The 12206-nt window shown below is 41.0% G+C and overlaps 1 protein-coding gene across 1 annotated transcript in view; it reads left to right on the plus strand.

The window, feature by feature from the left end:
- Nucleotides 1–5234: 5234 nt before the first annotated feature.
- LOC114039131 (calcium-binding mitochondrial carrier protein SCaMC-1-like) overlaps nucleotides 5235–12206 on the plus strand; it is a 50043-nt gene continuing 43071 nt past the window's right edge. The window contains exon 1 of the mRNA XM_027856784.1: nucleotides 5235–5645. Within this exon, the coding sequence (XP_027712585.1) occupies nucleotides 5463–5645 (183 nt within the window). The 5' untranslated portion in view covers nucleotides 5235–5462. The remainder of the gene's footprint in view (nucleotides 5646–12206) is intronic.

Consider the following 12206-nt stretch of genomic DNA (forward strand, 5'->3'; position numbering starts at 1 on the left):
TCCCAGCTATAAACCTATGTCTCTAAAGGAACAGGAGTTTTGAGTTCCAAACAACTGAATTAGAGAGAAATTTCAGAACTTAGTCTCAGATGATGAGAAATTCCCATAACAGCTTATTTAAAAAAATGTTTTAACTTATTGACTATAATTAATAGGGCAGCTAGGTGATGAAGTGGATAGAGTGCTAGGCCTGGAGTGAGGAAGACTCCTCTTCCTGAGTTCACATTCAGCCCCAGACACTTACAAGCTGTGTGACCCTGGACAAGTCACTTAACCCTGTTTGCCTCAGTTTCCTCATCTGTCAATTGAGCTGGAGAAGGAAGCGGAAACCACTTCAGTATCTTTGCCACAAATACCCCAAATGAGGTCATGAAGAGTCAGTCTGAAATAACTGAATAAAATAATAAATGATTTTCCCATGAAACATTGCTAATAATTTTTACTTTTTTTTTTTTCCAGCAGTTGAAGCCCAGATGAGTATGTGGCAATAGTGGCCTCTCCCCTCACTGCTGTCCTTTTTGGCTATGAAACCTTTCATTCAGGATTCTGGTTACATCTTTAGTGACGTTTGACCTATTTTGTCTAGCATGATACGGATAGAATATATTGCAAATTCTTCTCTGGAAGATTAATCCTTTAAGTAATTGCCTCTCTGCAAAATTTTTAGTATTGGTCTTTAGGGGCCATTAGAAATTTGATCCATAAGAGTTTCACTGAAAGACTTGGACAGAAATTTCAAGCTGATTTCTAATAAAGAAATACTTTACTTTCCTTAACAATAATTTTTCTTAAAAAATGTAACATTTCTGTCAACTGAGTCACACTTGGAAGTATCAATACAGTTCAACTTTTTGTACCTTCATGAAACAAGGACTAGGTTGAGAGTCAGAGGGTGTGAGTTCAAATCCTGTCTCTGCTAATTTCTCTCTGTGAAAGTTGTGCCTCAGTATGTTCATTTTGAAAAGGCTGTACTTGGTGGCCTCAAAGGTCCTATCTCTCCCCCACCCCTAGATTTAAATTTGACAGAGGAAACAGTCCTAGAAAAATGAAGAACTTGTTGAAAGTCACACAAGTACTGAGTAGCCAAACTAGAACTCAAACTCAGGTCTTTGAAGTCGAAATTCAGTCCTTTTCTCACTTTATCACTCATTTATTAAGTGTTTATTAAGCATTTATTACATGTTTCTGATGTGCCATGCCCTGTGCTAAGAATATAAATCAAAACATAGAACCCAAAAATAAAAATAAATAACAACAAAAATACAAAACCCCTCAAAATAATTAAGAAAGAAAAAAGACATCCCCTGACCTCAAGAAACTTACTTTCTAATGGGGGAAGACAACCTGTAACACATAGAAGGAAGATGAGAAGCAGCAGGAGGATGATGTGTGTGGTTGGGGGGAAAGGTAAAGAGAGGGGGTGAGAAATGGTAGATTTTAGAGGAAGTCCAGATTTCAGCCTGTAGAGGAAAGAAACATGGATGGCCTGGGTGTGCCACATGATTCAGCTATAAATCCCATGAATAATCACATTATAACCAGGTTTTTAGGTTTAGATTTTAGCATAATTAATTGAGTGATTCATTCATTCACCTCAAAAAATATGTTGAAGACCTTCTAAGCTCAAGGCACCATGCAGGAATACAAAGAATTACAGGCAGTCTCTACTTTTGCATATCAAACTTTCAAAGGTTCCTCATGTCTGAGAGCTTCTGTGAACAGCTTTGACAGTCTGATGGCCTGAGAGCTTCTGTGAGCAGCTTTGACAGTCTGATGGCCATGGGCCATCCTCTTCTCTCTTGCTGCCATGGCTCATCATTTCTTTCCCTCCTTTGCTCTCTTCTGTGCTGGCTGCCCAGGGTAATTTACTCAGCTCCTTCAGTCTCTCACCTACTCCAGGGGTCCATTACTTGATTGCTGGCAGAGATGTTAAATGAAAACATATTAAAACCCCAGCTTGCACCTCTCTTTCAGTTCTCCCAGGCTAGTCTCATTTACCAGAAGTGCAGAATTCCCATCCATCTCCTGACCTATCCTAAGCACATCCTTATTCCTAGCCTTTCCCTGTCTATGCTCCTGCTTCTGTGAATAAATGTCCAGGGAAGTCCAAGGCTGCTTTTCATTAGAAGTGATATTCATACAGTCATGAGCTTTAGAGTTGGAAAGGTCTAAATACCTACTTCTTCATTTGTAAAATGAAGAAACTACATTAGATGATGTACAACTAGGTGGCAAACACTGGGCTTGGAATCAGGAAGACCGATCTTTGTGACTCTGGACAAGTCACTTAACCCTGTTTGTCTCAGTTCCTCATCTGTCAAATGAGCTGAAGAAGGAAATGGCAAACCACTACAAGCTCTTTGCCAAGAAAACCTCACAATGGGGTTGCAGAGAAATGGACACAACTGAACAACACCACAGCTATAAAATTTCGATCTCACTTTTTCTGTCAATCTAAGAGCATTCTGAAAATCTCTCTCCTATTAAAACACAATCTACAAAACAAATATAGAGATTCAGGGCCATCTTTGAGGGCTGTGTGGGGCAAATTATTCATTTGGATTCATGCATACTAGACCTCATGAGAGTGTTCATCCATTGAATAAAAATAGTAGAGGAAGGACATTCCCAGCTGGGAAAGGATGTTCAGTGTTGATAGATCCTCAGCTCTCCTGTGCAGCTATTGGTTGGTCCCATGACTGGTCTTTGGTCAGGCTGTTTTGACAGGGATCTGGTGTCCTTCACATCCTTCCTGTTCCTGTACTGAGATGACCAAGGAGCTTTATCAATGGCCATAGCCTTTTAAGGAAAAAAAAAAACCTAGCCTAACATGCATGGGTAGGGCTTTAAGATATTGCTCTTAACGCATTGGAAGAGTGAGTGACTGGAACTTTATGGTTAAAAAGTGAAGAGCTGCTGTGAGTTTTTTTCTTCAAGAATTTTGTAGGAATTTGTATTCCTGTACCATGCCTTGAGGGGCAGCTAGATGCCCAATCTAGCAGTGGATAGAGTGTCAGGCCTGGAATCAGGAAGACTCATCTTCCTAAGTTCAAATCTGGCTTCAGATGCTAGCTGTGTGACCCTGGACAAATCACTTAACCCACTGTTTGCCTCAGTTCCTTCATCTGCAAAATGAGCTGGGGAAGGAAATGGTAAACCATTCCAGTATCTCTGTTAAGAAAACCTCAGATGGGGTCACGAAGATTCAGGCACCATCGAAAACCACTAAACAGAGACAAACCATGCCTTAAGCACAGAAAGAATTTAATATATGTTTTTGAAGTGAATGAATGAATCACTCAATAATGCCAAAATCTAAACCTAGGAAACTAATTATAGAATGATTATTTTACATATAAAGAAACTTAAGCTTACAGAGATTAATCAACTTCTCCCAGATCACAGAACTAGTAAATGGCAGAGCTGAGTAGCTCTAATCAGAGATCTGGTTCTATGCCTACTAAATTATGTACCTTTAACACCATGCCATTCCCTCCTACCTTGAATGAACACCATGGAAACCAAAGGCAATATATGGAAGGGAGGATGAAAAGCATCCCTAGGTTTTGAGGTCCATCATAGTATGATGGAAAGAGTGATGAAACTTTGAAAGGACTTGAGCTAAAATCCTACTTTTTCCACATACTTCTGTCAGCCTCAGTTTCCTCTTCAGTAAAATAAGGGCATTGGGCTAGATGACCCAAAAGATTCCTCCCCACCCTAGCTCCAGACCCTGAGGGAGATAAAGGTTGTGACTTTCCCAGATATCTGAGGCAGGATTTGAATTCATGTCTTTCTGACTCCAGGTCCAGCACTTTACTTACTTCACTGCCTTGATGCCTACCTACTGCACCATCCTATAGTACTTTTCTTTTGACTCTACTTTTAAAAATGAAATTTTCATCCTCAGTGGTTGGATCAGATACATTTAAAAGTCCAAGAAGCTGAGATTTCCTATCAGAATCATCAGTCTCACAAATATCTTCCTTCAACAAGGCTTCCCGAGCCATAGCAGAAAGTGTTAACTCCCTCCTCAAATTCTCTAAGAGTAGTTTGTCATACTTCTCCTACACTCCCATTCAATTCTTCTTTGTATCAAGCTTACGTGTGGGTACCTGTCTTAGCTTTACTTTTCACCTCCTTACGGGAAGAGACCATGCTGTTTTTCATCTTTAGCACAGTATTTATTGTTCCAAATGAGACTACCTGCCTTCTAGGCTTATTGTGAGGCTCAGCTTTCCAAACTTTAAATTACCATTAAAGAAAATCAGTGTTATAAAGTACAGTCAATTTATGGGCTGTCTAGTCGAGGCAAGGCAGTAGGAAAGAGTATTGTCTCTGCAGTCAGGGGACCTTGGTCCAAACCATGCCTGAGACACTCACTCCCCAAGTCATTTCACTTCCCTGGCACCCACTTTCCTTCTTAGTAATATGAGGGGTTTGGATTGGAGTTAGGAAGACTTGAGTTCAAATATGACCGGACATATTTACCGGCACACTTACTCAGGGCAAGTCCTTCCGTTTGCCTGTTTCCTCAACTTTAAAATGAGGGTAATAAGAGCATCTACACCTACTTCTCAGAATTGTTGTGAGCATTTAATGAGATATTTGTAAAAAGCACTTAGCACAATGCTTTGCACACAGTAGTACCTATATAAATACTTATTCCCTTTCTCTCCCCTCCGCCCCCCTCCAGTAGCCTCTGAGGTCACTTCCAGATCTAATTCTATGATCATATGAACTTTTAATTCTTCTCCGTAACCCACTGCCTACTTGTACAGAGTTAGTCCATAAAATGCTTGTCAAATTGGATCGCGAGGAGATGAGATGGTAAGCTGTGAGTAAGTTGTCATCCCTTCTCCATAGGGACCTTAACTCAGGCAGATCAAGAGAACTCGATGATTTCTTTCACTTTCCAGCCGCCCAAGCCTCCCTTACCATTTTAAATGGGCCAGCCTCAGGCTCGCTCCTACTCGGGGTTCGGGGAGCGCTGTGCTCCTCCGGCCGTTAGGCTCCTCGGCTCCCCGTGGGCCGCACCCTCCGACCTGCCCCGCCCAGTGCAGCTGCAGGAAATATCCATGCCAGCCACGGGCTCTCTCCGTCTCAGAGTTTTCCTCCTAGGGGCACCCAAAAGGCTCGTGGTCGCGGTGGGGCCCCTCCCAGCCCGTGAGCAGGAACTTGATGGGCGGGGATTCCTTGGCAGGCAGCTCACTCGGTTGTCGTCTCTCACGGCTCTCATGCCTTGGAGCTGACTTCTCGGCGCCTTCCTGGACTCCGGCTCAGCAGCAGCAAAGCCCTGCCACCGATCCCTCCTTCGTCCTCAGACCGAGCTGCTGTCGCCGTCTCTGTCCGAGGCCCAGCCGGGAGGAGAAGGGAGGCACTGATTGCTACGGGGAGAGGGAGGGGTGGTGGCATTCGAGGTTTTTTCCATTGCCCAGGTCTGTCCCTGTTCTTGGAGTGCCATGCTTCGCTGGGTGCGGGGCTTCGTGCTGCCCGTGGCGGCCTGCCAGGAAACCGATTCCCACAAGCGCTTTGAAAACCTTTTCCAGAAGTTGGACCGCAACGGGGATGGAAAGGTGGACATCATCGAGCTGCAGGAGGGCCTGAAAAACCTGGGCATTCCTCTAGGCCAAGACGCGGAAAAGGTGAGTTGCCGGGCCTTGGGTCCCGAGAGTGGCGATGCTGGAGAGAGTGGAGCCTGGTCCTAACTGGCCTAGGACTGGGCAGGGGGGTAGTTTAGAGGAAGAGGGAGGAGTGGACTCGATGCAAAAGCTGGGACTGTCCTAGACTTTGTAGTGGGAAAGGGAAGCGCGTTTATTAACTGGTAATAGAGTGTGTGGCACCGATAAATGACCACGCAGCGAAAGGAAACTTGTGGCTTCCAAACAAAGGTTAGCGTTCTGGCGAAACTTGACTAGTTTGAGATGCTTTACTAGTGGAGCTGAGAGACCTGGAACTTCACAAGAACATTCTGAAAATGCCTGAGTTGCTCTTCTCCCCCAGTCCATTTCCTTTGTTTCTCTGTAGACACTGAGTTATAGATTGGTAAAGCAGCCCTTTCCAACTTCTATGAAACAGTATCCTTCCAAGACCAGTTGGTTATATTTGGATACATTTTACAGTGTGCTGCATTGTCAAGAGTAGAAATGAATTCCTAGTTAGCTAATTGTAGTTAGCTGTAGCTGCTCTTAAGAGGCGGAGTTTTCTTACAAAGCAATCCTACCCTTCTCTCTACTTCCTGTTGCTTAACACACAATGAATTCCATTGCCTCAAATGTTGGAAGTTAGTATCTTTAGTACATACACTGTGTATGGGGGCTTGGCCCTCTCTGGGACATTATTTCTGAATGTGTACTCTCTGAGTCATATTAACTACGTCCAGAAGTTCAGCTCCCTTTTAGCTTAGAAAGGTAATTTGAAACTCACCACCCTTAATACACTCTAAACTCTATACTAGGCTTGTTTTCTATATAGTTACTCAGAGGAAAAGTTTTAATATTGATGAGTAAGGGGGTCAGGTGCCTTGCATTTTTGACTTGGTGTCTCATTTTATTTTAATCCTATATTTTATATTTTTATTTACCTACATGTTCATATTTTATCTTTATAGCCTTTTATTTAAGGTCTTAACAACTGGATTGAAAACTTTGTTTCCATTGCTTAGACCCTAAATGTACACTATTTATCCTTATTGACATGTCAATATAAATGGCATGAATATACCAAAGGAATGAAAAAACAAACCCCCCCCCAATAACTCAAAAATACTGTTAACAAGAAATAGTGGATAAAGACATTTCCAAACTCTAGCCTAGACTCCTAATTGGCTCATAAATTTAGAAGTGGAAGTGGATATTACAGGTCATCTGGTTCCAGATCCCTGGTTTTATGGAGGAGGAAACTGAGGGCCAGAAAAGGGAAGTGAATTTCAATTTCCCAAGGTCACCCAAGGGTTAAATGGAAAAGTCAGAATTCAAACTCAGATCCTCAGACTCCAAATCAAAACTTTCTTCCACTGTACCACACTTCCCATAGTAGTTATCTTCTGATGACATATAGCAAACATCTTTATTAAGAATAACATTTTTGGGGCAGCTAGGTGGTGCAGTGGATAGATCACCAGCCCTGAAGTCAGGAGGACCTGAGTTCAAATTCATCCTCAGACCAAACACTTGACACTAGCTGTGTGACCCTGGGCAAGTCACTTAACCCCAATTGCCTAAAAAAAAAAAAAGTAAAAAAAAATAACGTTTTAGACATTTTAAAATTTGTATTCAAACAATACTTATTAAAAAAAAAACCAAAATAAAACATGCAGCAATGCCATAATGGTTAGAGAGATGGTCTTGGAGTAAGGAAACCAAATGTCATTCCTGCTTCTGATCCTCATGACTGGTGTGACTTTTGGCAAGTCACTTAAATTATAGAAGAGTTATGGTTATGTAGTTATGTGCTGATCTGCATAAATGGAGAGAATTTCCACCCTGGGAGTTCCAAAACAGATGAAACCTCAGGTCAGAACAAAAACAAAACTTGAAAATTATCTGACAGTTGATTTTGTGTGTGTGTGGGGGGCTTCATTGTAATTGGAAGCATATTGAGATTCTTTTCAAAACAGTTTTCCAGTGGTAGGAGAAATCAGACTTTAGTCAACAAATATTATTTATTTATTTTATTTTAGACTCAATTTACAATAGAGAAAAGAATAAGAAACATCATAAAGGTAAATATTGAAACTTAAATACAAAGTAAGAAAAGAAAAGCATGTCATGTGCAGAGCAGAACATGAGGATTCAAAATCTAGAGCAACAAATATCCATTTCAAGAAAGCCTGTATAATAAATACTACACGTGTTGAAAGCTGTCCATCTTTACTTTGCTTCCTTGTAAGTTTTCTTTTGTTCTCTGTTATGTACTTTTTACTTTGTTCTTTTCCCCCCTTTTCTCTCCCCCTCAACAAATATTTATTAAGCAACTAGTATGTACCAGGCACTGTGATATTAGCCAGGAATGCAAAAATGGAAAAAACCCTTATTTAATATGTTAATATTTAAATATATGCACACATGTATACACACATATGTAGATATAAAATAAATGCGTGATGGGGGAAAGGCACTGACAACTAGTGAGGGATCTGGAAAGGCTTGAACTTTGAAGAGAACTAGGGGTTTGGAGAAGTGGAAATGAGGAGGGCATTGCTGCCACAAGGGGGATAGCCAGTACAAAAGACCAGCAGGGTCAGGAGATGGAGTGCCATGTTGGAGGAATAATGAGAAGGCCAATTTTGCTGGACCTTATAGGGCGTGAAAGGGAGTAAAGAATAAGGCAGGAAAGTTAGGTTGGAGGCAGGTGGTAAAGGGCTTTCAATGCTGAACAGGGGAATTGGTACCTATTGAATACTAGAGGTAATGGGGAGCAGCTGAGGTTTATTGAGCAGGGGAGTCATGGGATCAGGCTTGTGTTTAACGAAATCCCTTCAGTAGCTATGTAGCTGATAGATTGGAGAGGAGAGTGACTTGAGGAAGAGAACTCAATTAGGTTGTTGTAGGAGTCCTGGTGAGAAGTGATGAGGACCCACAGTAGGGTATTGGCTGCGTGAATGGAGAAAAAGGGGTAGAGATGAGTGGGGTTGTGGAGGTAGATGTGGCAATGAATAGATATATTCAGTAAGGGAGAGTAAAGAGTCAAGAATGATTGATTTTATTTTTGGAGTTGGAAGGGATTTTAGAAATCATCCAATCTAATTGTAAACAGTGTAGTGCTGAATGTGATAACGTTGTGGATTTAGTGGCAGGACGACCTGGATTCAAGTCTCACCTCAGACACTTAATACAGCAGTGTGACTCTAGGCAGATCCCTTTTCCTCTCTGGGCTTCAGTTTCCTCATTTGTAAAATGAGGGGGTTGGACTCATTGACCTCAAAGGTCCCTTCTGGCTCTAAATCTGTGGTCTCTTTTATTTTACATCTGAGGAAACTGAAGCCCTGAAAGATTTAGTGATCTGCCCCAAGCTCCCATAGCTGATGAATAGTTGAGACAATCAGGATGCAGCTCTCTGGATTTTCACTCTATTTTTCTTTCCATTCGACTTCCTGTTTCCATTAGAGAAGTAATCTGGATGCAGCTAGGTGGTGCAATGGATAGAGCACCAGCCCTGGAGTCAAGAGGACCTGAGTTCATATCTGCCCTCAGACACTCACTGGCTATGTGATCCTGGGCAAGTCACTTAAGTCCAATTGCCTTCAAAAAAGGTGAATAAAGTGCTCGACTTGGAATCAGGATGTTCTATGCTCAAATCCTACCTTTCTGGTCTTCCTACAACTTATACCCTCTCCATGAACTCTTCAATCCAATGACACTGGCCTCCTTGCTGTTCCTTAAACAAGATGCTCCATCTCCCCACTCCAGGCATTTTCACTCACTGTCCCCCATATCTGGAATGTTCTGCCTCTTCATCTGTACTTCCTGAGTTCCTTCAAATCACAGCCAAAATTTTGTCTTCTAGAAGAAGCCTTTCCTAGTCTTTCTTCATTCGAGTGCCTTCCCTCTGCTGATTATCTCCAATTTACCTGTTTATATCTAGTTTGCAAATAGGTATTTGCATGTTGTCACCCCTATTAGACTCCTTGAGAGCAAGGATAATCTTTTGCCTATCTTTGTATTATCAGTGCTTAGAACAGTGCCTTGCACACAGTAGGTGCCTAATAAATGTTCATTGACTAACTACCTCTGACATTTTGTTAGCATTGACAAATTACTTAACTTCCCTGAGCTCCAGTTTTTTTTATCTAGTATAATACTACCTATAATATTCTCCTCACAGGTTTGTCGTCAAGCTCAAATGAGGTAGCAGTATGGAAAGCTCTTTGTTAAACCTTTAAGTTTTTTCAACTTAACCATAACCCCTCAGAGCTCCAAGCTACTTGTTAAGATCACAGGTTATAGATGACTTTCTGTTCTGCATTGGTGAAAGGAGTTTCCACACTTCCTGATACCAGTGAAATCACAGGTTTTGACAGAAACATTATGTGAAGCTTTGGAAACTTTAAATTGCATCTTAAATGTCAGTTACTATTATTACACCACAGTACATAGGGGGTAGTTTCTCCGAAGTGCTTGCTACTACTTTTCTGCAACTGCTCAGAATGTCTGTGTGTGTGGTGAATATGCTCATGACTGGAAACACTCACTACCTTTGGGACATTTTAAAATATGAATTTGGGGGCTCTCTGAATCATCAACTACAATGGGGGAATTGGCTACTAGTACCACACTTTCTCTGACCTTATTTGGTAAATCCAAACACCATTTATTATGTGCTGTTTGTTGGAGAATATAAAGGTGAGGAACAGTCACTGCCTTCCAATCCTATGTGTGTGTGTAACTATAATAGAAGTGGGAATGTGATCACCAAGTAGGAGAGGTCAAAATGAGTGTTGGGATATATGAGAAGGGACACAGATCACTTAGAATATTAGGGGAAGTTTTATGGAGAAGGTGCCACAGGGAATTCTGGGCCTTAAGGGAAGGGAAAGATTTCAACAGGTGGAGACGTGGGTGGGGAGAGAGCCAATTCTAGGCATGAAGACTGGTTTGTGTGAAGTCATGGAGTTGGAAAAAGGCACAATGAGTTTGGGGAAAGCCAGTCTCTTTCCTCTTCTCCCCTCTTTTCCTTTATCCTCTGCACCCCCCTCTCTCACCCTCAAATTGTTACCAAACTTCCCTTCATTCTTAAGCTTTGTTATACTAACTCATCTCCTCTCATGCATCTTCATTTTTTTTTTCTTTCCATTTTGACTGGCCCTTTCCCTTTGCCTACAGTGTTTTAACCTCTCTAGCCCTTTAGTCCCCCATTATCTGAACTTTCTGAAGAATAATAGTCTTTATTCTCTGGAGTTGGCCTTTCCCCCTTCCACACTTCCTCAACCAATAATAGGATTTGTTTAGTTAAACGTTTTATTGATGCCTTTTGTTTTCACACCACAGTTATTTCCTACTTTACTACCCTGCCCCTGCTAAATCCTTCCTTCTAGCCAAGAAAAATGACAAAGTAAACCAACTGACGGTAATCAATTCTGATTCTATAAACCTTATTCTCCACCTGTGCTTCTCAGCGTCTCCTCTGAAATGTGCTCCAGGACCAAATTTGGTCCTTACAATTAATCAGTGTTCCCTTTAGCTTTATTTTCATCTACATTATTGTAGTCACCATATATGGTGTTAACTACTTCTGCTTTTTTCATCACATCATAGATCTGGAGCCTGAAGAGACCTCAGAGGTTGAGTCTATCTGCCTCATTTTGCAAATGAGGAAAATAAGGCCCAGGGAGGTTGTGATTTGTTCAAGGTCTCTTGGGTAATAAATATCAGATGTGAATGTGATGTGGGATGTGAAACCAGATCCTCTTACTCTGGAGTCAGTGCTACTCTCATGGCTCTCGTCTCTTCATACAAGTATTCATGTGTATTTCTGAATTCTTCAGATTTGTTATTTCTTATGGCAAACTAGCATTCCCATTATATTCATATAAAACACTTTATTCAGTCATTCTCTATTTTGAGCACATACTTAATTTCTTCTATTTTTTTTGATACCACAAAAAGTGTTGCTAATTTTGTTATCTATGGGAACTTTGTACCTTTGAGTGTATACCTGAGAGTATATGGCTTGCAGTGAGGTTGCTGGACCAAAAGGTATACATGGCGTTAGGGAAATTTCTCAAATAATTGTTTCCCAGAATGATTGGACCAATTTGCAGTTCTACCAGCATTGCTTGGCTTCCCATAGTCTGGCTAATATTGACTGTTTCCATCTTTTATCATCTTTGCCACTGTGAGGGGTGTGAGATTAAACCTTAGAGCTGTTTTAATTTGTATTTGTTTTGTGATTTGTACTATTCATTCATATGACCCTTGAATTTAGAATTTAGAGCTAGAAGGAATCTGAGAAATCATCTAGTCTGGGAGTTCTTAACCTTTTTTCTACCACAAACCCTTTTGGTAGTCTGGTAAAGCTGTGGACCTCTTCTCAATAATTAATTTTTGAATGAATTAAACAAAATAAACAGGATTATAAATGAAAAATTATAGTGAAATAGTTATCAAAATGTATATTAAAAAAAGTTAATGGCCTCCAGGTTAACACTAGAAGGACCAGGTATGTCAATTGACAAAAAAAATTTTTTTTGGAATCTTGAAACTGAA

This window comes from Vombatus ursinus, unplaced genomic scaffold (assembly GCF_900497805.2).
Source record: "Vombatus ursinus unplaced genomic scaffold, bare-nosed wombat genome assembly UNPS02011613.1, whole genome shotgun sequence".
Classification (NCBI taxonomy): Eukaryota; Metazoa; Chordata; class Mammalia; order Diprotodontia; family Vombatidae; genus Vombatus; species Vombatus ursinus.